Source organism: Sminthopsis crassicaudata, chromosome 6 (genome assembly GCF_048593235.1).
Source record: "Sminthopsis crassicaudata isolate SCR6 chromosome 6, ASM4859323v1, whole genome shotgun sequence".
Lineage (NCBI taxonomy): Eukaryota > Metazoa > Chordata > Mammalia > Dasyuromorphia > Dasyuridae > Sminthopsis > Sminthopsis crassicaudata.
The window spans coordinates 172,537,103-172,563,748 of record NC_133622.1 but is presented as its reverse complement, the minus strand read 5'-3'; the positions used below and the strand labels follow the sequence as shown (position 1 = coordinate 172,563,748).

The window sequence follows — 26,646 nt, the reverse complement described above, 5'->3', positions numbered from 1 at the left end:
GCGGCCTGGAGAGACTTACATGAACTGATGCTGAGTGAAATGAGCAGGACCAGGAGATCATTATACACAGAAACAATAATATTACATGATGATCAATCTGATGGACGTGGCTCTCTTCACCAGTGAGATGATTGAGGCCAGTTTTAATGATCTCATGATAAAGAGAGCCATCTACACCCAGAGAGAGGATTAGGGGAACTAATTGTGGATCACAACATTACATTCTCACTCTTTTTGTCATTTTTCACTTGCATTTTGTTTTCTTATTCATTTTCTTTCCTTTTTGAGTTCATCTTTCTTGTGCAGAAAGATAATTGTACAAATATGTTTACATATATTAAATCCAATATATTTTAACATGTATAACATATTGGATTACTTGCCACCTAGAGGGAAGGGTGGGGGAAAGAAAGGGAAAATTTGGAACATAAGGCTATGCAAGAATCAATATTGAAAAATTATCCATATATGTGTTTTAAAAATAAAAAGCTTTAGTTTAAAAAAAGAATTGAGTCAGGTGGACCTTCCCAGCAGTTACTACAGTATTCAGGTGTAAAGTGATGGAAGCCTATACCAGTGTCAGAGAAGGAAAAGGGGTATAATTAAGAAATGCTGTAATGGTGGCAGTTTGGATATGGGAGACAAAAGATAATGAGGAATCCATTAGGATTCCTAGTTGTGTGCCTGAGAGGCTGGGAGGATGGATTGGACAGTCTTGGGAAAGATAGAAGGTATTGAAGATATTATATATAAAAGGAAAGAGAGTGAATTCCATTTTGGGAATGTTGAGTGTAAGATGTCTATTAGACATCCAGTTAAAGATGTCTGAAAGAATTGAGGAAGTAAGATTGAGTCAGCAGAAAGGCTGGAGAGGAAAGGTAAATTTGAGAATCATAGATGTAGAGATAGTCATTAAACCCATGAGAGCTGACGAGATCACTGAGCCTCGTAGTGTAGAAGGAGAAGAGAAGATGGTTCCAGGAGGGAATCCTGCTGGGTGCTTATGATTAGAGACATGATGTGGAGGAGCCTGCAGCAAAGGAGGAGAAGTGGTCAGATGGAGAGGAGGAGAACCTGGGAAGAGTGGCAGACACTGCATTAAGTACTATGGATAGAGACCAAGTGGCCCAAGGAGCCTCCTTGAGGAACTCCCACAGAGAAGCTGTCTGTGAGAGAAGCCGCAGAAATCCAGAGTGTGATCCCTGAAGATCAGCTTGTTGTTGATGTGTAAGGAAAACTTCCTTACTATTAAAAAACTCTTTTACTCTAGATCACATCACCTGTTGAGCTAGTGAACCAGTTGGAAGCTAAATGCGCAGACCCCTTTTGGAAGTCTATTGTGCAGATTTATACTTGAGTTAGCAGTTAGCCTCTTATAGCCCATTCCAGTCTCTGCAATGTTTTATGATTTCCAGCCCTTCTCCAGTGAGACAGGAAAGGAGAGTGTTTTTGGTATTCATAAGAAACCCTGCTGTTTAAAAAATGAATTTGCTTAAAACAGTAATATCCTGTTCCTGCATACCATGTGTGGAAGAATTACGTTTATTTATGTCTTTCTTGTTTCAGGGAAGGACAGCAGTGGGGAAGGGGGGGAGGCAGGGAGGCAGGGGGAGGGGGTGATGCTCCACAAAACCTTTGTCACCAGATATGTGTATTCTCATCAAGACATCCTCCCTAGTCATCATCTCTGCATTTCCTAGAGAAAAGCTCCTCATCAGTAATCCCAGATTAGCACAAAATGGCAAAAGAGGTTTATTGGACTGTATTAAAGATCAGTGGAAAGAAGACTAAACATTAGGGAGCATCCTTGATTCCTAAAGACTGTTTGCTGTGAATGTTTCACCTTTGGAAGTCCTGGCTCAGACAGGATACTTCTCTAGAATAAGAGGGAATATCATCTTTTTTTTTTTTTTTTTCTTTCCCAGGATAATGTGAATAAAGCAGTCTGTTCTAGTGGAGATAATACTGGATTTGAATCCCAACTATGTCACTTAGGGCCTGTTTGTCCCACTATGTACCTCTCTTTCTCCATATGTAAAACAGAATAGACTAGATGACTCCTAAGTTCCCTACCATTTTCTAAAGGTTTTGGATTTCAGGAGCCACAGTTAATTAATTTTACCATTTTCCTTTACTTTTAAATTTGGAGTAATCTTTCAATTTCAGTAAATTTCCAATGAAAAAATTCCCTAGGCCAATGAAAATAAGTCTTAACTCCACCACTTATACTCTTGGGAATTGCATAGATCATGAAGAGTTAAATGACTACCTCAGGACCACTTTGCCAGCAGATATCAGATATAAGAAACGACTGACAGGATGATTTCAGAAAGGCCTGGAGAGACTTACATGAACTGATGCTGAGTGAAATGAGCAGAACCAGGAGATCATTATACATGGCAACAATAATATTATATGATGATCAATTCTGTTGGACGTGGCTCTCTTCAACAATGAGATGATTGAGGACCCCATATCTTCCTCACTATGAGTCTGATTCTTTATCTACTATATCTTGCTGCCTCTTTTGCAATCTCTGTCACTAATTAGTTCACCTCGTGAGAAACAACAATAACAAAGATGGATTTTATCCCAGATTTATAGCAAGGCTAATTTTTAGGAGATCATAGAATCTTTGATTTAGAATTAAAATTAGACTAATTACTTTAAAATGTAAGGTTCATTAAAATATAAGGTTCTTGAAAAAATTATAAAAACAAATAAACATTTTAAACAGCAGTACAAGCTTTTTAGCAATGGAGATTGTTATATCTCCTGAGTCTAACATGGTGCGTGGCACATAGAGCGTAGTTAGTATATATTTGTTAATTTGTTGACTGGTTGAAGGTTCCATTGTCTAGTTCAGATGTTCATAATCTTTTCTATGCCATAGACCCCTCTTGGCAGACTGCTGAAGTCTATGGATACTATTTCAGAATCATGTTTTTGTTTATTTTTAATTTTTTATAATAGATTTTAATTTTCAAAATACATGCAAAGATAGTTTTCAACATTCATCCTTGCAAAAGCTTGTTTCATATTTCCTCCCCTTCGCTTATCCCCCTCTCCTAGACAGTAAATAATTCAATATGTTAAACACATGTGATTCTTCTATACATATTTCTACAACTATCATGCTGCGCAGGAAAAATCAGATCAAAAAAGAAAAAAATGAGAAAAAAAAAACAAGCAAACAACAACAAAAAAGATGAAAGAATTATGTTGTGTTTCATATTCAGTTCGCACACCCCACTCTGGATGCAAATGGCTCTCTCCATTACAAGTTTATTGGAACTGGCCTGAATCACCTCATTGTGGAAAAGAGCCACATCCCTCAGAATTGATCATCATATAATCTTCTTGTTGCCATTTATAATGTTCGGTCTACTCACTTCACTTAGCATCAGTTCATGTAAGTCTCTCCAAGCCTCTCTGTATTCATCTTATTGATAGTTTCTTATAGAACAATAATATTCTATAACATTCATATACCATAACTTACTCAGCCATTCTCCAATTGATTGGCATCCACTCAGTTTCTAGTTTCTGGCCACTACAAAAAGGGCTGCCACGAATATTTTTGCATATGTGAGTCCCTTTCCCTTTTTTATGATCTCTTTGGGATATAAGCCCAGTAGAAACACTGTGGGATCAAAGAGTATGCACAGTTTCATAGCCTTTTGGACACAGTTCCAAATTGCTCTCCAAAATGGCTGGATCAGTTCACAACTCCACCAACAATATATTAATGTCCCAGTTTTCCTGCATCTCCTAGAACATTCATCATTATCTTTTCCTGTCATCTTAGCCAATCTGAGAGGTGTGTAATGGTACCTCACAGTTGTCTTAATTTGCATTTCTCTGATCAATAGTGACTTAGAGCATTTTTTCATATGATTAGAAATGGTTTTAATTTCTCCATCTGAAAATTGTCTGACCATATTCTTTGACCATTTATCAATTTGATGTCATTCTGAGTGGTCTGTGTTAGTGTCTGCAAAAATAAAATACAAAGTATTAAAAAATGGAATATATTGAAATGGTTACGCACACACATACCTCTTTCCTCTACCATCCTTTTTTTTCCTGCCTCTTGGGAATGTTAAAATCCATGTTTCTTCCCCATGTACTTAATTTTCAAGTTAAAGGCTCACCAACCATTCCATTTCTGACCATCCATAGAAAGTTTCTTGTTAATATGTGGCTCTATTCCTAACCTGCTTGAAGTTTCCCTTCATTATTGAGAATCACTTTCACGTGGGGCTGAGGTTCCATTTTGTTTCTCTTGGCATGTCACCCCCCCATGGCAGACATTTCCTCTCTGACTCGAAAGGACAAAGCGATGTTCAGCTGTCTGGGCTCCAGCCCAACATTTGATTTATACATTATTTAATTTCCTTCAGTAAATTGGAAGCAGGACTTTGAGAAATGGAAATCCATATTTTTCATTTGTTCAAGAACTCTTTTAGGACTAATGTAATCATCAAGAGGGAGTGTTGGTGTGATGTGGGTGACCTGAGGTAAAACCAAGAAGATGTGGCCAACAGTAAACAAATGGATAAAAAAGGTGTGGCCATTTCAGCCAAGAACAGTACAAGGGAGTAACTCCAAGTTGCACAATTTGGTTTAATAGATGAAAAATCTAAAAGGCCCAGGTTCAGATGCTACTTCTGATTCTTACTTATGTGACCAACAATATACAAGTTGATTCATCTCTCTGAGTAACTTTGAGACTAGAGGCTTCATTGATGGAAGCCCTTTTCACAGTGATGACGTCATAATTATTAGTTTCCATAGGACTATAAAGTAATGAAGAAGCTGAGATCTAGGGAGGTTGACTTTTCCAAGGTCACATGAGTTTGTTAGGAATTATTTATTTGATTTTTTATAAATATAAAATCAGTAGACTTCTTCATCTGCCTTCCTTCTTCCAGAGCAGAAAAGTACGGTAGGGTTGTTTGGGGATTGCCGGAGTTCCTTGAACTTTATTTCAGTATTGCCTTTTCAGAGAATGTTGGTGATAGTAGCAATTGGGCTGAAGGTTTCTGCCATTCTTCTATCTCTCCAGGTCAGTCACCACGTGGGGTCTGAGTTCTGGCACTTGTTGAAAAGCTCCCAAGTTAGGTAAAGTCAGGAAATTGCAAACTAACTCAGGAATGGAGATCAAGTGAAGCTTGGCAGCAACCTGTGAACAATTTGTCCTTTTGAGGTGAAAGGTGGCCTCCTCCCCAAGAGGAAATGTGATCACTGGAGTGTCAGTTCCCGGAATTCTCAGAGGCCTGGGAACTGATTGAATGCCCTCATGTTGGCTCAGAGGGGATGGAGTGCCGTGGGGGAGATATTTGTTTCATTCTGGAGCAGATCTTAGTACAGCAACGTCAGGATCTGTTACGGCCCTGGGACATACACGTCTGATAACCTTGAAAAATACCCAACAGGATTTCCTTCCATTTTCCCACCATCGTTTTGGAGCCATCTTTGACCCATCCTTCATCCTTTCTCCTCAGATTCTGTCCATTTATTGTCTCCAGCATCTTAATCTGCCTCCTCCTTTCCATCCTCCCAGCTACCGCCTACATCAGGTCTTCATAACCTCATGTTAAGAAAGTTGTCATTTTCCTAACCAATCTTCTGACTTCTGATCTTTTCTTCTCACAAACTTCTACCAGTCTGTTCCCCCCCAAAAAAGATGTGTATGTAAAAGATAGAGACAGATAAACAGATAGAAAGACCCATGGCCTAATGAAGGGGGCCTTCCACAAAAAGTTCCCCCTTCTGGATTACTAGACCTGCAATAAAGCAGATTCAGTCCCAGGGCAGCCTAGTCCCAAAAAGGGACTCAAGCTTTTTCTTATACTCTTTGGCTCATTATCTGACTCCAGAGTTCTAGGGAAAATCTCTTAAACATATCTTAAAGTATAACTTATGTTGTGTCTCCCCTAAAAAAAAAATCCCTTTTAGAAAAAATTCTTCATTCTTGAAGAGAACCAAAATGACATCACTATCTTAGAGTCAAGTCAGTGTATCCAACTGTGGCTGATCAGATTAATAAAATCCTGGCTCTCTCTGCCATAGGTTGAACACAAATAATCCCTATGAACATTTGGGGTGGATTCTTTAACTTTGTGGATCTCACGTTACTTCTGAGCTAATTCAGTTCTGGCTCATAGAGCACAGCACCCCTCTGATGAGGGCATTCATGCTGGGCAGCCCTGTGCCAGTGTCTCCCACGTCATACAATCAATTCTAACGTTCTCAAGAATGTCCTTGTATCACTTTTTATGGCCATCTTGTGACTGCTAGCCCTGTGTGAATTCTTTATAAGATAATCTTTTAGGTAAGCATTCAAACAATGTGGCCAGTCCAACTGAGTTGTGCTCTCTGCAGTAGAGTTTAAATGTTTGGCAGTTTAGTTTGAGAAAGGACCTCAGGGTCTTTTTCTTCTTTGAGGTTTTGTTTTGTTTTTTGTTTTTGTTTTTTTTCTTTTTCCTGAGGCTGGGGTTAAGTGACTTGCCTAGGGTCACACAGCCAGGAAGTGTTAAGTGTCTGAGACCAGATTTGAACTCTGGTTCTCCTGAATTCAAGGCTGGTGCTCTATCCTCTGCACCACCTAGCTGCCCCCAGGGTCTTTTTCTTACCTGCCAGACGATCTTCAGAATCTTCCTAAGACCATTCAAATGGAAGAGATTCAGTTTCCTGGCGTGGTACTGGTATACTATGCAGGTTTCACAGGCATTAAATAATGAGATTATTATAACAGCTCTGTAGTGTAGACCTTTGAGCTTTCCTAGTCACCAGTGTAGTAAAACAAGGCTGTGTGCTTGCTTCTATGCTTTTTAGCATGATACTTTCATCCATGTTGTCAAAACATCCTCAATGAGGACATAAACATGGCATCAAAGTCAGGTATGATACTGCTGATAGAAAAAGCATTCAGTGTATAAAGTAGCTATCAGATACAGGACAGCCACTTCCTCCACCACTAAAGACATATTTAAAATACCAAAAAATCCATTCTCCCACTAGAATGTCTTCTTTTAGGGCAGGAACTTTCTTTTTGCCTTTTTTTGTAACCCCAGAGCTTAGTACAGTGCCTGGCCCAAAGCAAAGGATTAATAAATAAATACTTGTTGGTTGCATCATTTATTATCTAGAAAATAAAGACAAAATTGGAGAGTCCATCAGATAATTCATATTCACATTGGATCTGTAGTATTCTAGCAATTCTCAATCCTGCCTCAGACTTGCTTTCTATATGATTTTCTAGTGTGTGACTCCAAGTAAGTCCTTTGGGATTCTCTCAGCCTCAGGTTCCTTATCTGTAAATGAGAATAATAATAGCACCTACCACTAAGATTGGGAGAGAATATTTGTAAAGTACTTTGTTTTTAATATTCATTCTACTCAGAAATCTTCAGTGATTCCCCATTGCATACAGGACTAGACTTCTTAGCCTGACTTTCAAGGTTTTTGACAATGTGATTTTAGTCATCCATTAGTTCACATGATTCAAGTGGATGTTTTCAGATAAATGAAAGCAGTTAGGTATCCTAATGGATGGAGTGCTAAATTGGGAGTCAGAAAATCTGAGTGTGAAACCTGTAGGCCTCAGAGACTTGTTCATTTGGAATCCTGGGCAAATCTTCTAATTTCTTAGCCTTAGTTTTCTTATCTATAATAGGAGACTAATCATAGCATATCCTAGGGTTGTCGTGGGGATCAGAGGGCATATGTATCAATAAAGCACTTTGCCAACCTATTCATCACCATAATGGTGATGGTGATGACAATTTGCTGTTGCCTGGATGTGCCTTCCTGTATTGTTCCCTGCACTTGAAATGCACTCAGTCCACACCAATTTCTTGATATCCTTTCAGACGTTACCATCTATATGCATGCAGGTTTTCCTTAACACTCCCAGCCAGATGGGACTTTCCTACTCCCTTGGCCAAGATCTGAGGGTATTCTGTCAGAGTCACAGACACTTAGAGCCGGGAGGAATCTCAACTGTTGTAGCTGACCACCAGTTCCCTCTCTAGCATATCACATAAGTGGACAGCTAGCTTTTGCTGGAAACCTTCCAATAAAGAGAACCTACTACATCCTGAAACAACTTATTCAACTTCAGACAGTTCTAGTTATTAGCAGGTTTTTGACTCTTGACAAGGCTCTTAGAAATGAATACAGGGTCCCCTGTGTGATCTGTCCAGAGCTGAGGATAGAGGAACTGTCACCTTCATTCTAGTAGCTCTGTCCTTTCCCCCCTCTGTGCCCTTCATCTCTTTATAACTAGAAAACCCTTAAACTGCCAACTCTAAATCTTTTTAAAAAATCTTTTGTTGTTATATCATTTTTATTTCCAAATGTCTTACTTCTCCTATCCAATGAGCCACTTTTTGTTTTAAAAAGGGAAAAAGAGTTCAGGAAAGCTAGCCAATACATGAACTGAATGTGATGTGTTCTACACCCAAAGAAGAGAAGTTGTGTTTTCTCATTTCTTCTTCAGGACAGCATATACCTTTCTTAATGCATCCTTTTTTTACTTTTTGGCTGCTACCTCACATTGTTGACTGATGCTGAGTTCATTAGACTCCCTCTACTTTTTTAGCTAAATTGCTATCTGGTCCTAAATCCCTTATATTTGTACTCAAGAAGTTGTTTTTTATGACCAAAGCATAAACCCATTTATCATTATTGAATTTTATCTGATTAGTCAGATCAATGCCAAATCTATCCCCTCCCAGCTTTTGTAGGTTTCATGAGTTGACAATAACTCATTTTTAATAATTATTTTTATATTTAGATTTATAATTTTTTATATTTATAAATTAAGTTTTGTTTACTGACACTTAGGTCTAGCACTTCAAGATTTTTTGTAAATCCAAACTCTGATATCCCAATGTTAATAATAATACCAGCCTGCTCCCCAAGTTTATTATGAGGATTAAATAATATTTGTAAAACACTTTACAAACCTTAAAACAATATGCAATGGCTAATTGTCATTATTAATCTGCAAATGAACATAGAAAACATTCTGATTCATATGATAGTTATTTGATTTCATATCTTCTCTCCCTTACAAATTCCTTGAAGGCAGACACCAAGGTATCTTGATCTTTGAATTTTTTTGATTCTTGCACATGGTAACCATTTATAAACTTGACACTTTATGATATTTGCCTTCAATTCTAGGATTCCTAAATAGTTTCTTATTTTGAAATAGTACCACATATCTGATTCATTAATAATTGTTAGTATTCAAATATTTTAAGGGAGAAGAAAAAGCATTGACTATTCAGACCATAAAAATGTGAACAACAGTGAAGACTTGAAACCAAATAACACTTTTCTCAGTTTTTCTTAGTCCCAATAAATTATATTGTAGTTTATTAAGATGTGTTTTTTTATAGAAGAATATTTTTTGAAGATGAAAAATACAGATACTCTTTACATAGTCCAGTAAAAATTTGAGACAAAACTGCAGTGCTACAAAGGACTTAGAAGTTTTATGAGTCTATTACCTCATTAGGTTAGATTGACTATCCTTGTTTTGACCTAGTTCTGAATATTTTCTTTGGAAATAGAAGAGAAAGTTATGCTGTTTTATTAAAGTTTAGCAGTGGTGGGATAGTCAGTAGAGTTTTTTACTTACTCCTTCTTGTCCTTCACTCATATTACTATTAATTGATTATTTATACAGATTTCCCAGTATAATTCTTTTTTGCTTCTCTGGAAAGTTGTATAAATGTATCTGTATGTCTCACTATCGTTTTAAGCTCTGAGCTCCCATCTTGTGTTAATACTTCTGGCAAAACACCTCAGCAATGTAATTCTGTCTCTCTCTCTCCCCCAGTTACTTTCTCTAAGCTATATTTCCAGTACATCTACCCAGACTAGCAAATGCTAGTGGATGGTATAATTTATAATTGTTATTTAAAAAGACAAAGTAAACATTTTAACAAGCATAAAAAGACTTTCTGCATACCCAAAGTAAAGGAAGGAAGGATCCAAAGGAAAAAAAAGGGGGGGGAGATAATAATTTTAGGACATCCTGGAGGAAGAAGCAACATGGTTTGTGTCTGCTGTCACCCAAATAGCCTCCTTGAAGTCCTGGTCCCACTGCCAGTGGTGGCTGTCTCCCATTTCCACTCAGCTTCTTGTTGCTTCCCCTTCTACCTGTCTCATATGAGTAGTTGAGTTTCTTTTCTTGTCTTACTTCAGCTTGAACTGACTTTTTGAAGACCACTTAGAAGGCATAGTTTATCATTGGTCTTGTTCCCTTTCTGATTCACTCAGGGAACTTGTTCCAACCTCAGAAAGGAATCTTTAAATTCTCCTTTTTTGCAATCAGGTTATTAGCCCTTCGAAGACCAACTTCTTTACAAAAGTATAATCCTGGACCAGTAATTTAGAGTCATCAACTCCAACTGCCTATGGAGTCCCCACTCTAATTGGTGAGGAATCATGCACAGTAAATAGCAAAAGTTAGGGATGCTGACTGACCTAGAATGAGAGAATACACAGGTTTGACTAATGAGCTATTCCTCCCAATTAGATTTCCCAGGAATACAAAAGAAATACTCACAGAAATTAATAGGACATTCATATTTATCTTGACCAGCTTATACTTGAATAAGAATTCCTCAAAATGCCTTTGACAAGTGGTTTCTCACTACCCCTCTAAGACCTCCTGAGACTGAGTTAGAGTCTTACCCTGGGGCAACCTACCCTATTTCAGGACAACTCTAATTGTTAGAATGCTTTTTTTTAATACAAAGCTGCACTCGCCCTCTCTTCATTTATTCAGGCATTTTCTTCTTCCCTCTGGGGCAAAACAAAACCTTCTTCCTCTATTTGAAGAGGGCCATTGTGTCTCCAAGACTTCTCTTTTCAGGGCCTAGTAGACTGGCTCTGACAGTGGTTTCCAGTCTCCTCCTTTTTCTCTTGTTTGGGACATAATTCAATTTGTGGGAGACCATCCTGAAATGTGGTACCAAGACCTGATTGTGTGAGTCCCCATGTGATATTCGTGGAGCTACACACATTGCAACAATCAGTTCCTTCATTCTGTTAATGGAGCCTCATGCCCTGGATTCATCTTTGGAGCAATATCTAGGTCATGCAAACTGGACCTTTTTTTTTTTCTTTAAAAGGCATTGAAACCATACTTGGGATTTAACTATGGCAACTCCTCATTTGCCACTGGCTGTATTCATTCTGGATTTCTTTGACTTCTTCCCTAAGTCCCCCAACTACTATTTTCTTCTCTTAGATTGTCTTCTATCTACTCTGTATATAATTTGTACATATCTTTTAATTTTAATATATCTGATCTAACTTTGGTCTTAAGCTTGACTATAACCAATCAGTTCTTGTACTGTGTGCTAACAACTGCTTTGAGAAATGTCTCTTCCCTTTTTAGGTACCATTTGGGGACGGGTTCTCCCTGCCCTTCGGTCTGTACCTTCTCCTTCTGCTTGAGGAAAGCATTCATGATCCACAGATGTGAAGCTGTGAAATAGTCTCTAGGTCTTGGGCCTCTTTCACTTATTGATCCTGAAGTATACTGCCCAGTTTATTTTTCTCCATCTAGCCCTACCCATCCCATTCAATCTGTTCTGAATATCAGTGACCTTTTCTTGGATCATTTCAAATTGTCTTTTTGAGCTCTTTTGGCCTCTTTCCTTACATTTGCTTGTATTTTTTAAATCATAATTCTCCCAGCTGTCTTTATTTAAAAAAACCCATATTGGGACCTACGTGACCTGACTTTGAACCCTTGTTTTATTTCTTACTGTCCTTGGGACTTCAGATACTTCTTTTCTCTTCTCAATTTTTTTCAATTTTTTTCTTCTGTGAAATGAGAGGGATTGGACCAAATGGGCCTAGGGTCTTACAGCAGACTGCCTGCTGCCAGGGATCTTTTTACCTTCTTTTTGTATCACTGTTGATGTTGGTTTTTTCATCATTCTCTCTTGAGATTTTTTTTTTTTTTTGGTAGCTTGAGTTCAAATCTTTATGACCCCATTTTGGGTTTTCTTGGCAGAGATACTGGAATGATTTGCCATTTCCTTCTTCAGATCATTTTACAGATGAGGAAACTGAGGCAAACAGGATTCAGTGAGCTGCTTAGAGTGGTCCAGTGGCAAATATCTTAAGACAGATTTGAACTCAGGAAGATGAGTCTTCTTGACTCCAGGCCCCTCACTCTATTTACTGGCTCCCTTTTAATCACTTATATTTATTAAAGCCCTACTGGGTATCAGGTTCTGGGTTAAGCACTAGGGATACAAAGAGACAAAAGACAATGCCTTCCTCCAAAGGGTTGACATCTGCTCGTGGCTTTGTTCCTCCCCTCCATGCTCTCTCCTACCCAGCCAGTGGTGGATTACCTGAGTCTCTTGGCCCAACTCAAGCAGAACTTTGAGCAGTGCCCAGAAATTGCCAGATCTGGCATTTTTAACCCTGAAGTTTCCTCGTGTATGCATACAGTCTCAGGCTGTCTCGGTGGTTCTGTGTGGGATCTCAGCATCCACATTGAAGCTTCCCACTTCATATGTTATGGGGCCCATGGACTTGCCACCAAAGTAGAGATGAGCTGTGACCCTAAAGCCTCATCTGGGAGGTAACCATGGAGAGGAGGTCCCTAAGAAAAGGTACTAGGGAACAGCAGGCCCAACTGCTCTCTGCAGCCCCAGCTCGGCACAAACTATCTCACAGTATTAGGTCAAAAGGCTGAGCTGGAAGGGTCCAGTTTCTCATAGACCTTATTATTTGCCTAATTGTCTCTCTCCTCACTTTTGCTCCCTTTCTTCTCATTTTCTTCCTTCACCATCCCTCCCTTTTTTCCTTCTTCATCCTGGCCCTAACCTTTTCCTGCCCTCCCTCTTCCTTTCTTCCTCCCTCCCCATCCCTCTTCTCCTTCCAAACCTTAACCCTAACCTTAATCCATCTTGCTTAGAGACATTCAATAAAAAGAAAACAAGAAGAGCTAGCTATCATCAAAAGTAATCTACCCTCCTTAGTGTTTTTTTTTAAAGGTTGGGAACATTTTTTTTTTAAAATAAAACCTAAATTTCTTATTAAAACATTTATGTAAAATTTTACCACGGCCATGTTAGCCAGACAGACCACCAAAGATTGCACAGAAACATTTTTTGTGTGCATGAGTACCTTTTTATTTTTTTTAAAGTCCCACAAAATATCACTGAGACCAGCATTTGGCAGAGAGAGATCTTAAAATATTTTGTTCCAGCATGTAAATTCTCGTTTTGTTGCAGAATCCTTTTGTTAATGTGGTAGCTACGCCAGGTTCTTGCCAGAGTGAAGGGCACACTGACTTAGTATATTTCCAAAAATTGACTAAACTCTGGGCTTCTACCTACTTTTTTGATCCTAAGCTGAAAAGAGTATGTTTTGAGATACAGATACTGACTTCTTCTCATAAATTGTATGTTTACATAAACACACACATGCACATTTAACCTATATGTACTTATGTATGTATATTCATATGTGTATATTATAAAAGCCATATTTTATAATATATACACATAAGATATGTATACAGATGTATAAACTGTGAATATGCACACTGTGTGTGTTTTATAATATGTATGTATATAATACATATTTGTAAAAATGTTTATGCATGTACATATATGCATATGTAGAAAATAAATATTTACAGTAATTGTGGGGTTGGAAGGAGGGAAGGATACAGAAAATCTTTACCACCAAAGTCCAGATTTCTCCCCTGTGCTCTTAAAGCATGTTAGCATTCATAGAAAAAGAGAGAAAAGCTACTCTCTCACAAACTGTCCTGAAGGTGGTCTGGGTCTATTCCGAGTTGGATGTCAGTTTGTGAGATCAGAAGCTTCAGTTGCCAGGCAGGGACCTACCTGCAGTCCCCATTGTTAAGTCTGCTGATCAAGAATTCCAACCCTAAGAGGAAATTCTTGGCCCTTCACTCATTCTCCCCTCTCGACATTGTTGGGTGATTTTAGGCACACACAGTGTCATTCATAATAGTGGATGCCTTGGTTGAGATTGCAAAATCATTCCTATTGTGTAGTAATCCCCCCCTGTTCCCACAGTTGGCTCACAGCTTTGTCAAAACTCTTTTCCCTTTAGCTAGAAATTTCTACATTTGGTGGAGTTCCAAAGACCATTTTTTTCCCCTAAATTCAAATTCTGAGTTCAGGAACTGTAAGGCAGTGGTTTAAAGTTTCTGGATAGAATCCCGGGGTTAAAGGCATAACACAGATCTATGATTCATTCAATGAAAGTTTATTGAACACTTGCTAAATGGTTCAAGGTGCTGAGCAGGATGCTGAAAGGGCTATCTCAGGAAAGCAAAGCTCATGATCTGTGGAGCAGCTGCCGCCCATGTCCGTCTCTTGTGAGGACATCAACTTTTCTCCTACTCTCTGACACACATAAAAACTATGAAGAACCCAGGCTTCTAGGCTGGTGGTGTTGCCAGAGTCATGCCCTTCTGGGAATTCAGACGGATAACTGTGTTTGTGAGTCTCCTACGTTTCCCTGCAGGAAATATGGTACCTGGAGCTATGTTTAAACTGCCTGCAGTCTTCATTTCAGAATGCACAAAAGGGTTGGCCAGTGATTTATGGGAATCCCATGTGTCTATGGACATCTCCCAAAACTCTGTCCCAAAATTTCTTTTTTCACTTCTCCCTCTCCCAGGGGTACATGAGGTCCCATGGATTCAACTACTGACCAGGAGACCTGAGCTAAGATCCCACTGCTGACATTTATTACCTTTTTATTCTTGGGGAAATCAGATAATCTCTTCCTTATCTTACTTGGAAAAATGAGAGAATTGCCCTGCCGGGCTCTGTTATCTCCCTGATGCCAGTCTCTTCTGAGCTCCATTACCAACACCACCATTGACACAGCTTCTCTTTTTTCAGGCCCCAATTACCCAATTTTTTGCAGAAAAAGTGCTAACCTGATAGAGGGAATTGGCGCATCTGGGTCTGCCCTTTAAGTAAGAAATCATCAGTCCGGTCCTTAATCCTATTGACTAAATGGTCCCAATGCTTTAAATTCTTCTCTGTGGGGCCTGTGGGGCAGGGGCCATGTTTATCTTGGGCATATATTCAAAATTTAATATTGATTTTTCTTCCCATGAGAAAATCAGACATTGTTCTCATCCTCAGCGTTTACAAAGATCCCAAGAACCAAGCTCTGTGACAAGATGGGAATTATGTCTATACTCCCCAGGTGCTTTCTTTGCCACTGCCACAGAGGAGTTGCTTTTTTTAAAGGGCCACAAATGGAGGAATCCCTCCTACTTAACCAAGTCACCCCCATCCCAGTTCCATTTCTTATACCCATTAGGAGAAAAGAACATATTACATTTTATTTAAAAAAACAACAACAACCACCTTTTGATTTGTGCTTCTTCAGAGAATAAGAAGGATTAGTTAGAAAATATTGGCTAATGTTCATATAATATTTTAGGATATACAAAGCCTTTGAGATAGAGGCAGTTAGATAATTCCATTTTATGGATGGGGAGACTGAGGCATGCAAGGTTAAGCCACTTGCCCTAATTCAAACAATCAGTATGGGAGACAGTAGTTGAACTCAGGACTGTTTCTCACTCCAAGTCCAAAGCTATATTCACTTTACCACCTGGCTGTCTCAGCTCTGTCTGTGTCCATTTTTAAGACTATTCCGGTTTATTTCTTGTAAACCTTTATGCTCCAGAGAAGGGAAGTTATTGCTATTTTACATATACCTGGCTAAGGCTTATTAAAGCCTTTAAATAAATGAAGCAACAATTTATGATCCAGAGGCTATAATAACAGCTGATAGTTACAGAGCAGTTTATCCTTATTAAAGTCCTAGACATCAACTGTGCATACTTGATCATTGTCACTGATATACTGTTTTTTCTTTCTATATTGAGCAATAGAAAACTTTTATTAATGTTTGTGGTGTGCCAGGCACCATACTAAGACACTGGAAATGTAAAGACAAGAATAATATCCCTGTCCTCAAGGAATTTACTTTTTACTTAGAGACCTTGTTGTCTTTTGTTTGTTCAATTAAGTTTTTCAGTAGCATCCTGAGAGATACTATTTTACTAGTATGACTCCAAATGGCCAGGCCCCCTCTTCTCTTTCCTCCTCCTCCTCCTCCTCCTCCTCCCTCTTCCTCCTCCTCCTCCTCCTTCTCCTCTTCCTCCTCTTCTTCCTCCTCCTTCTCCTTCTCCTCTTCCTCCTCTTCTTCCTCTTCCTCCTCCTCCTCCTTCTCCTCCTCTTCCTCCTCCTCTTTTCTCTCTCTCTCTCTGTCTTGTCTCCTTCTCTCTGTCACTATCTCTTCCTCCTCTGTTTCTCTCCCCCTTTCTCCGTCTCCTTCTCTCTCTCTTTTTCCTCTCTCTGTTTCTCCCCATTTGTTTCCTTCTCTCCTTCTCTCTCCTTCTTTCTCTCTCTCTTTTCCCCCTCTCTCCTTTCCTTCTCTCCTTCCTTCCCTCCCTCCCTCTCTCTTTCTCTCCTTTCTTCCCTCCTTCTCTCTCTGTATGTCTCTCCTTATTTCTCTGTCTCTCTCCCTTCCTTCTTCCCTCCCCTCCCCCCTTTCTCCTCACCAATTTCCATTGTTATCCCTATGTCAGTGATACCCAGATCTATACATCTAGCCCCTGACTTTGCCCTGAGTTTCAGTCCCACATCCTCAACTGTCCATTGGAATATTTCAAACCAGATATCATAGACATGTCAAACACATGTCCAAAATAAAGCTCATTGTCTTCACCCCCCCCCAAGCCCATTTCCCCTCTAGAATTCATTATTCCTGTTGAAGATACTACCATTCTTCCAGTCTCCCAGATCAGTAATACTGCTTGGCAAATAGTAGGCACTTAATAAATGCATATTGATTGATAGTGCAAGTCTCAACTCCTCAATCTCCCTCACTCAAAGATGTTATTGTTCAATCGTGTCTGACTTTTCATGACCCCATTTGGGGTTATCTTGGTAGAGATACTCGAAGTGTTTTTGCCATTTCCTTCTAAACTGGAAAAGATGAGGAAACTGAAGTAAATAAACATAAATGACTTGTCCAGGCTCATACAGCTAGAAAGAATCTGAGGTCAGATTTGAATTCAGGAGGATGTCTTCCGGACTCCAGGGCCAGCACTCTAGCCACTGTGCTGTTAAGCTGCCCTCATACTTAATTACTTTGTATTTATATTTGTATGTAGGTACTTATTCCCTGTGTGCTTATTTTTGTACCTGTCTTCCCCATTAAAATGTAGGTCATCTCTGCCTTGTGAATAAGGATAGTTTTACTCATTCTCTCATCAGGTATATGTCCCCAGCACTTAGCACAATAGGACACATAGTAGGCCCTTTACTTAGTGTTTGATTATTTGAGATGCATTCGTCCCATGGCCAACCAGCTGGTCGACACTTCACTAGCGAGGCTACCTCTGGTCACGTGTATATTTCTGCAAGCATTCATATTTCCCAACAGGCTCTTCTATGCAATGTGTCCCCCAAAGCCCCTGTCTGACATCTTAGATCATCAGAGCAACAGAGTCTCTGTTCCTTGAAAGCATGAACTCTCCATTTTTCCTAGCCCAGTTCTGGGTAGCTCATGGCTGGTTTAATAAAACGCTCGTTGATTTTGCATCCACAAACAAAGTTGAATAGTTGTCCAAGCATAATGCATAAGCTCCTTGTCTTGTTGAACCAACTGGAAGATGCTTTCAAAACCTAACGATGAAGGTTCCTGATATAGGTTAGTAATCAGCTAATAACCCATTAAAAATCAGCTTATCCTCTTTGAGGGAATGGGACAAAATGGTGGAAGGATTAGTGAAAAGCTTCCAAAATATCTTTCTGTCAGAGACATTAAAGAGCTCACTTGGCCCAGCATCTTCTTTCTAAATAAGTTAGTTTTAAATTCCAGACCCAATCTGTAATTCAAATCCATCCATTCATTCAACCACGCTTTTTCCTTGCAAGCTTCATTTGACTACAGGATTATTTAGCTGAATTCCCTTATCGCCAACATGGTTCCTTCTGATACCGTCTGCTTTTAAATATGGTAACAGGGAGTGATGAAACTGTCTGGTCCCTGGACCATATGCTACAAAACCATATGCCTGGGCAGGGTATTCAGTAACTAGTGAAGGTGAAAGGGAAGGCCGCAGTGTTCATTGTGAAGTTTTCACTGCTGACAGTGGGGTTGCCATTAGCAAATTTTCCTGAAAACAAGATTTACTCTTTTGTCACGGGACAAAAGAGATGCATTCTCTTAGCTTCCCTCTGCCTTAGTTTTCTCATCTCTATAATGGGGGAATAGGAAAGGGAGAAGATCTGGCTGCATCTAAGGTCCTATAAAACTTCAAAGTGAAATCCTTATATGATTTCATATCTCTGGTGATCAAGGAAACAGTCTTCAAAAGTAATGCATGTACAGTGCTCCTTAAAAAGGTTCTCCTGCCTCAGAAAGGGATGCCAAAGAGCTGGATTCAAATTCAGACTTGATCTTTGCTAGTTATGTAACCTCGGGCCTGTTTCTTCACCAATGGAAAAAGTAGTACAACCAATCCTCCCCTTACCGTCACTCTGAAATTTATTACAAAGGAAGCACTTTTAAACATTAAAATCAGTCTTAGACCCATTTTAGAGGCTGCTGGACAGACTGCCACAATTCATTTCAGAGTGTCTGGCTTGCAGTCTCTCTGACCTTTTCTTATCATGTGTATGTTTAGAATTTTGAATGTGCCGTCCTTCCTCACTCTGAGGAATGTCAGTGAATCAATATTGCTTGCTGTCGAATATAAATCTAGCCTTTGTTTCAAAAAGCCTTTCCCTACAGGGGTTCTAGAAACTCTTATTGGCTCTTTAAGAGCAAAGACAATATTGATAAAAGGAGCTTGTCCTGTCATTTTGGGGTCAGTTAAAAAAAAAAAAAAAAAAAGTCTAGCTGTGAGTCAGAGAGAAGGGTTGTGTTTTACCTGGAATCTGAGCACAAAGTTCTTCCCCATCAGAGCAATCCTACAGTGATAAAGAAACGCCAGAGAATTTTATAAAGAGATTTCTGAGGAACTAGCAAAGACTGTGCATTCTGAAAAGACTCTTTCCGGCACTTATTGAAGAAAAGGGGGGAAAATGTAATCATATTGAGAAGAAATATGATAAAAAATTCCGTAGTGACTTTAATCAGTATCTGGACTATGTTTTGGACCGTTTTCAGACAAGTAATAAGTCATCGACTATTTTGTTGAGGGTTTGACGTGATTCTAGCAGTGATGTTGATCACAAGCAAAATGGTGAGTAGTTATATAGATATTGTAAATTCTGTTTGCTCATAAATTGTTAATAAATAACAATTATTTAATGAACCAAATAAACTTCTTTCCCTAAGATTAATAAATTTTGCTTTTCTGTATTTAAATAGAAGCCAAATTTATTGGATATTTATAATTTGTTACCAAATAGAATTGATAATAGATAAAATTATTCTCAGTATTTTTTCATATGGTAAATATCACTGTCAGAATCTTTTCAATAGTGACCCATTGGAGGTTTTCTTGGCAGAGATACTGGAGTGGTTTGCCATTTCCTTCTCCAGTTCATTTGACAGATGAGGAAACCGAGGCAGACAGAGTAATTGACTTGACTGGGATCACACAGCTAATAAGTGTCTGAGGCTGGATTTGAACTCAGGCCTTCCTGACTCCAGACTGGGCTCTTTAGCCACTGTGCCATGAAGCTGCTTCTATTTAAACTGCACATAATTATATTAATAACTAAAGCCTTTCTTTTCCTGTTAGGGTCTTTGTAAATTAGATGTTTCTTTCCTCTTCCCTTTTGGATCTAAACAATATTTCACATGCTAAGTCTGTGAGGGAATAGCAACACAAACAACTGTATGAGGCCTTTAAGCCCTGGGTCAAGAGTTTTGCCATTTTGCAGATAATTGAAATGGCAGAAGACCCTGAGAAGATTTGTGCTCTTTGTTACAAATGTCATTAGTATTTATGCTTATACTCCGACTGCCAGCTGAAAGAGTCTCCAGTATTCTAATTATTCCAATCATAACCTCAGAGAGAAAAGAATCCGTGTGTGTCCCCATGGCCTCAGCATACCTGGCTTCAAGAAAAACCTTTGACATTCTCCTTGTTAACCAGTTTCCATTGGGGAGGATTCTACCTCCCTCCACACAAAAAGTCCCGGGACCACCAAAAAAGAGGGAGCTGCCCTAACACACAACAGGGGAGGAGCTTTTTCTGCATAGAAAAGGAAAGCTTGGAAGCTATCTTAGGAGCAGCCAGACCCTTCCCTCAGATTTAGACATGGATTTGGCCTGCATCATCCTGTTCTATCTCCTGCCTTCCTGAGATAACCATGGGCTGTTCTTAGAGTGATAATGATGATGAAGAATAGCATTTTATTTTTTCTCAATTACATGAATTCAGATCTAGCTTCAGACTCATGCTAGCCATGTGACCCTGCCCAAATCACTTAACCCCAATTGCCCCCCCCAAAAAAATACATTATTTCAAAATTTATCTTAAGGGCCACCTCCTACCTATTCTATACAGAAATGCAATGAAGCAGCTAGATGGCTCAGTGGATACAACACCAGGCCTCAAGTCAGGAAGAACGAAGTTTAAATCTGGCTTTACATAATTGTATAGCCCTGAACATGTCACTTAATCCCCCTGTAGCTCAGTTTCCTCAAACATGGGAGTCATCATAGCACCTGCCCCTCAAGAGTTTCTGTAAGGATCAGTTGAGATATTTGCAGTGTTTAGCAAACTTTAAAATGCTACACAAATGCTAGCTATTATTATCAATAAGCCTGCCTGATTCTTCCTGTAGCCCAAATTATCTTGTATTTATTTAGTCTGTATCTTCTGTACATTTTTTTTTATTTGTACACGTTCTTTTCCCCTGCAGATAGTATGCTCTTTGAAGGCATTTTTGTTTTTGTATCATCAATGCCAACTCTAGACCAATGGTTCTACAGCCCTACCATGGAAGAGGAAAGGAACAAGCATTAATTAAGCACCTACTGTGTGCTGGGTATTATACTAAGCACTGTACAGATACTATTTCCTTTGATTCTCAGAACAGCCCTGGGATTTGGGGGTTTTTATGTCACCATTTTACAGATGAGGCAGACAGAGATAAAGTGATTTATGCATGTTCACACAGATAGTAGGTTTCTTTGGTCTGTATACCTAATAGTAGGTATTCTTGGTCTGAGCTCAGGTGTTCCTGACTCCAAGTCTAGAGTTTTATCCATAGTACTCCTGGCTCTCACTACCACTTTTGCATCCTTCCCATTCATTTTCTCCCTTCCCTCATAGTTATATATACTGTTTCACATAGTGGAACAAAATGCTCACGTCCTGCTGCGCTCTGTGAAGGATGGCCAGCCCCAGTCACAGCAGCAGTCCTCTGGGGGACTCGCTGTCCCGGAATCACAGACCTTAGAGAAAAGGGAGAAGATTCCCTGCCGTAACATTCCCAGTGGCTGATTGATCGGTCATGCAGCCCCTGCTTGGAGACTTCTAAACAAGGGGAATATGTCCTTATTTGGAAAACCTAAACTTCCTCCCTCCAGTTTCCTCCTCCTCTCTCTGCTCTTGGGGGTTAAGTAGAGCAAAGCTGACCCCCCCCACTGGGGCCCAAGCCATCATCTCCACATCCACATCCCACTCCTCCCATCCCCTACAATCTCTAAGGCCATCCACCCAACAGAGACATGAGCCGAACTCAGCCACGGATGATCAGGCAATAGTTTCTCCCAGATTTCCCCTCCATCTGTGACATAACTTAAGAATAGGTATATTTTAGAGTGCCTAGTGTTTTATGGGCTTATATCATGCTTGTTAGATTTATGCTTTACATATTAGCTCCCATTTCTATGGCACTCTTTGGCCCACAACAGCTTTTTGAGGCAGAAGGCATGGATGATATTTTTATTTCTCCAAAAAGGAAACGGTTCCAGTGAGTTTGAGTACTTTCCCCAGGACTGCTCACCTAGTAAGTAGGAGGGACTGGATTGGAATCCAGGGTTCTGAGTCCAAGTTTTGCCCCAGTCCTAGGAGTTTGTGGATGTGGCTTTTTTTGTTTAGAAGGCTCCTCTGTTCTTTCGGGCTATTGAGTTCCAAGAAACCCTTTGTTCCATTTCATAAAGGAGGAGATTATGGACCAGAATGGAAGTCCCTGCCAGCCGTAGGGCCCCTGCTCCTTCTTGACTGTGATGTGGGGGACTGTTTGGATGGTCATTACAAGGCCCAGGGCTTTGGCTGGCTTGAGGCCTTGAACTCCATGGAAAGTCAGCTCATCACCATTCCTGAGCAGGGCTGGGTTTCCAGGGCGCGATAACCTTCTCTGTTTGTTAGAGGGACCCGGGCCTCCCGGGTGTATTGTGGTGACTTAACAAAGCCTTCCAAATCCCTGCATGTTTTTGTGTGAAAGCCCCCTGAACGCATGGCTAAAGCCCCTGAAATCGGAGGCGCATCCTGGACAGCCGCCGGCCCCGCCTGGGCCGGGCAGCTCTTTCAGCAAGTGAACAAACAGAGGAAATCTGCTGAATAGCTGGACAAGTGGCTTTCATTTACAAACACCGGGCACCATCGTTCCCCATCCCTGCTTAGCCTGCTGCCCTCAAAATCACAATCCCTTTTCATCCCACCAGCCCCTTTCACCAACCGGCTTCCGCCCTCTGAAGGCCCATGAGCTGAAAAATGCATTTCAGGATTGGGAGACCTTCCCCTTGTTCCCCTTCTGTTGTCTCCAGCCACTGAGCTCCTTCTGTCCCCCCGCCCCCCCCTTTCTCTCCTCTGAATTGATTGTCCAGCTTTGCCTTCCCTCTGAAGAGCTAGATGAGAAACTAGTCTGCAGGAGCTGATTTTCAAGGTCAAAACTGGATTGATGCTACTAGCTCAAAAGGAAATCTTTTTAGATTTATGTAATAGATCAGGTCAGGAGCTGATGTGGAAATATGGAACCCAAGAAGGTGTGGGGTGATGGATTTCAGGTCCCTTGGGATTAACTTAGGTCTCTAATGAACTTGAAATGAGAAGCAAAAATATCAAAATGGATAGATCTTTGAATTCAAGGGCGTTGAATATCTGTGAGACCCCTCACAACTCAGGTCCATCCCAAAGCCAGGACTTCCTTTTACTCTCCTGACAAAGAGTCAAATATTTTTGAGTGCAGGATGACCTTAGAGGTAATTAAGTATGGCTATTCCCCAACCCATAGTCATCCCCACAATTTTCAGTTCCTTGCTACCACAGAGAGCTGCTATAAATAATTTAGAACATATAGGTTGCTTAATTGTTTTGAGAAACAGACCTAGTAGTGGTGGGGTCACAGGGCATAAGCAGTTTAATAATTTTGATCATAATTCCAGTTTGTTTTCCAAAATGGTTAGATCAGTTCACAATTCCACCAGCAGTGAATTAGGATCTCAATTTTTCCACATCTCCTCCAATTGTTGCTTTCCCTTTCAGTTATTTTAGCCAACCTGTTAGGTATAAAATGATATCTTGAGGCTGTTTTAATTTGCATTTCTCAGATCAATTATGATTTAGAGCATTTTTTCATATAACTATAAATTGTTTTGATTTCTTCATCAGAAAAATTGCCTTTTCACATCCTTTGATTAATCAATTGGGGAATGACTCATGTTCTTAAATATTTAACAAAATTCTTTATATAGCTGAGACATGAGGTTTTTATATGAGAATCTGTCTATAAAATTCCCCACATACATAATTTTTCTGTTTTCTTTCTGATCTTGGCTACATTTGTTTTATTTATACAAAAACATTTTAATTTAACTTAATTGAAATGATCACTTTACACCTCATACTGCTCTGTGACTCTTGTTCATTCACATTATTTGCCTATGCATATTGATAGGTAATATGTTCTATGTTCTTCAGAATTTCTTGTTATTACTCTATATTTAGATCATGTATCCATTTTGATCTTAACTTGGCAAATCGTAGAAGATATTGATCCATGCCGTTTTTGCCACATTGCTTTCCAGTTTTCCCAATAATTTTTATCAAGTAATGAATTATAATCCCCAAAACTTGTCTTTATACTTGTATAAAGTATACTCATATACTTTATTTGTAGGTGAAAAAACAAAGGTCAAGAAAAAGATTTCACAAACAATGACTGGCATAGTTGGGATAGACACATAGGCCCTTTGACTCCAAATGCAGTATATACCCAGACATTAAAACTATCATTTATATAGTGCTTTATGGTTTGCAAAGCACTTTACAAAGGTGATCTCATTTTAGCCTCACAGCAACCACAGAAAGGATTTTTCATTTCAACCCATTTTACAGTTAAGAGAAGATTAAAGTAACACTGATCTCAAGTGTCTGAAAATGGATTTGAACTCAAGTCTTCTGATTCCAGGTAGCAAATATGTGATTTTCTTTCTCTCCTCTGTTCATTTACAGATCACAGCAGTCTGTTCAGAAGCAGGCCTCCTTGCTCTAGAAGAAAATATACAAGCCAAATATATCATGAAAAGGCACTTCGCAGAGGCCTTGAAAATCGTGACCCCAAGAATCCCCGAATCCATGAGACATTTTTATGCAGATTATCATAAGAATGGGTTACACACATGCTGAAAACATCATGGGCCCTAATGTAGTCAATTCAGACACTTTTTTGAAAGAAAAGTGAATTTCTTATGTACAACATGACTTGAGTAGCCAAAATGTTCCTTCTTGTAAATGGAATGTCTGAAATCAACTTGGGTGGAATTGAGAGACTGCTGATGTTCCAATAAAGACTGAGAGAGATGGTTTGGGTCATGTGAGTTCAATGGAAAGAACTGGGGGCTGGGTTTTACAATGAGTTGTTGTGATCTGTATTTTGTTCAAGTCTTCTGGTTTAAATCAGATTTTAATCTAGAAGTACTTGCCAGTATTTTCACAGATGCACTGGCAACTTGGCTGTTTGTAAACCTCAACTTCTTCTTTCCCCATCCTTTGCACTAGAAATCCTTCTCGTTCCCTTCTAATGCAAGAGAAGAACTATGATCAAATATCACTTTTATTAGTTATTTGCTGTGTGATCCTGAGGGAATGAGTTAATCTTCTGAGCCTCAGGTTCGCATCTATAAAATGGTTTGGACAAATGGGCTGTGAGTTTGTTTCTGGCTCTAAAGTTCTGACCTCATCTCTTCCTTGGAGAGCCCTTCACTTTCTGGAAAGCAGAGCTCAAGTGCAAGCATTCCTACCTATACTTTCTTAAGCTCCCCCATTTTGAAGTCCTCTCTAATTCTTGAAGCTTCTTTATATTTTATCATGTATACTTTATATTCACTTCTTAGCATTTCAGTAGACTGAAAGCCTCTTGAGGACAAGAACTCTTGTTTTTTTGCTTTTCTATCCCTAGTTCAGTGCGACGGATATTATAAATGCATTAATAGATAGACAGAAATTATAAATGCCTTTTTATACACATGTGCATACATTTACATGCATAAATACATATATACATAAATACATAATACATATATACATATGTGAGCTAGGTGGCTACATAAATCTGTGAAACTGTGAAAATCCAAGCTAGACTTGCCAAGTTTGCAGTTAGTCCTTTGGCCAAAGATGGATTTGTCCATATTACAGCTGTCATTTCCAATCAACCTTCACCATCTTTACCTGATGGTGGCTTAGAACAAAGAAACACATGAAATTCAGTTTCACTGGCAATATGGGCCCATTTCAGTGTTTGAAAAGTAAGATGATTGGGCATTTTATTTTCCCTTGTGGCCCTTCTTTGGGCAGTTTACTGGATAAATTGAGTACTATCAATAAGTACTATGGGGGCTGGCAAACCTTTTTTAGTTGAAAGATTATGCTCTGAAATATTATCATGCCTGAGCTCCTTAATATGAATGCTTAGCTTATCATTTACCCTAGGTCTTCTTGTCATGTTCATGGTCATTAACCACATTGGAGATAGGTATGGAAAACAAAGCTCTTTTTTCCCCTTCCAAATTCAAAGCCAGCAACCCAGACTCTATCTCAGTAACTCTTCACAAATTCCCAGAACGATCATTTCTGGGAAGGGAAGAAGATGGGCATGTTAGGGGGGGGAAAAAAAAATTTAATTCCCAGGGGAAAAAAAAAAATTTGACCCAGAAATATCTAATTACAGGCTGAAATTGTTAAGATTTGTTTTGGCAGTTAAGATAATATGGGTGTATTTCTTAAATATTTCTACCTTTGCTTGCTTCTCAAAAAAGTTTTGAAATTATGTTTCTCAGCCCATTCTTAGTGTACCAGGGGAGTGCTCAAGATTTATTGACATTTAAGTAAATGAAGTTTCCAAGATATTCCTCATTTTTAAATTAGGGGGGATTTTTTTTTTAAACTTCCCTTTTGGAGAATTGATGAAGAGAATTATGGGAAGGGTAGCACTTGGAGACTGACTTTAGGGACATTACACAGACTGACATACAACAATCCTTGTTCTGCATATCAGTGGACACTGCCAAATTCATGTCATCTCTGTATCCCAAGCTATGTATGTAACCAGGAGTACTTTGATTTCTCTAAGCTCATCCCCAAAGCATCAAAAGCCATGAGGAATGCTAGAGTTGGGC

At 39.3% G+C, this 26,646-nt stretch overlaps 1 protein-coding gene across 3 annotated transcripts in view; it reads left to right on the top strand.

Annotated features, from left to right (window-relative positions):
- The window catches only part of AFG2A (AFG2 AAA ATPase homolog A), a 240,830-nt gene extending 215,997 nt beyond the window's left edge, over window positions 1–24,833 (top strand). For all 3 annotated transcript variants that reach the window (XM_074273696.1, XM_074273698.1, XM_074273697.1), the window contains exon 16: window positions 24,485–24,833. In XM_074273696.1, coding sequence (XP_074129797.1) covers window positions 24,485–24,658 — 174 coding nt within the window. In that variant the 3' untranslated portion in view covers window positions 24,659–24,833. The remainder of the gene's footprint in view (window positions 1–24,484) is intronic.
- Window positions 24,834–26,646: the final 1,813 nt, after the last annotated feature.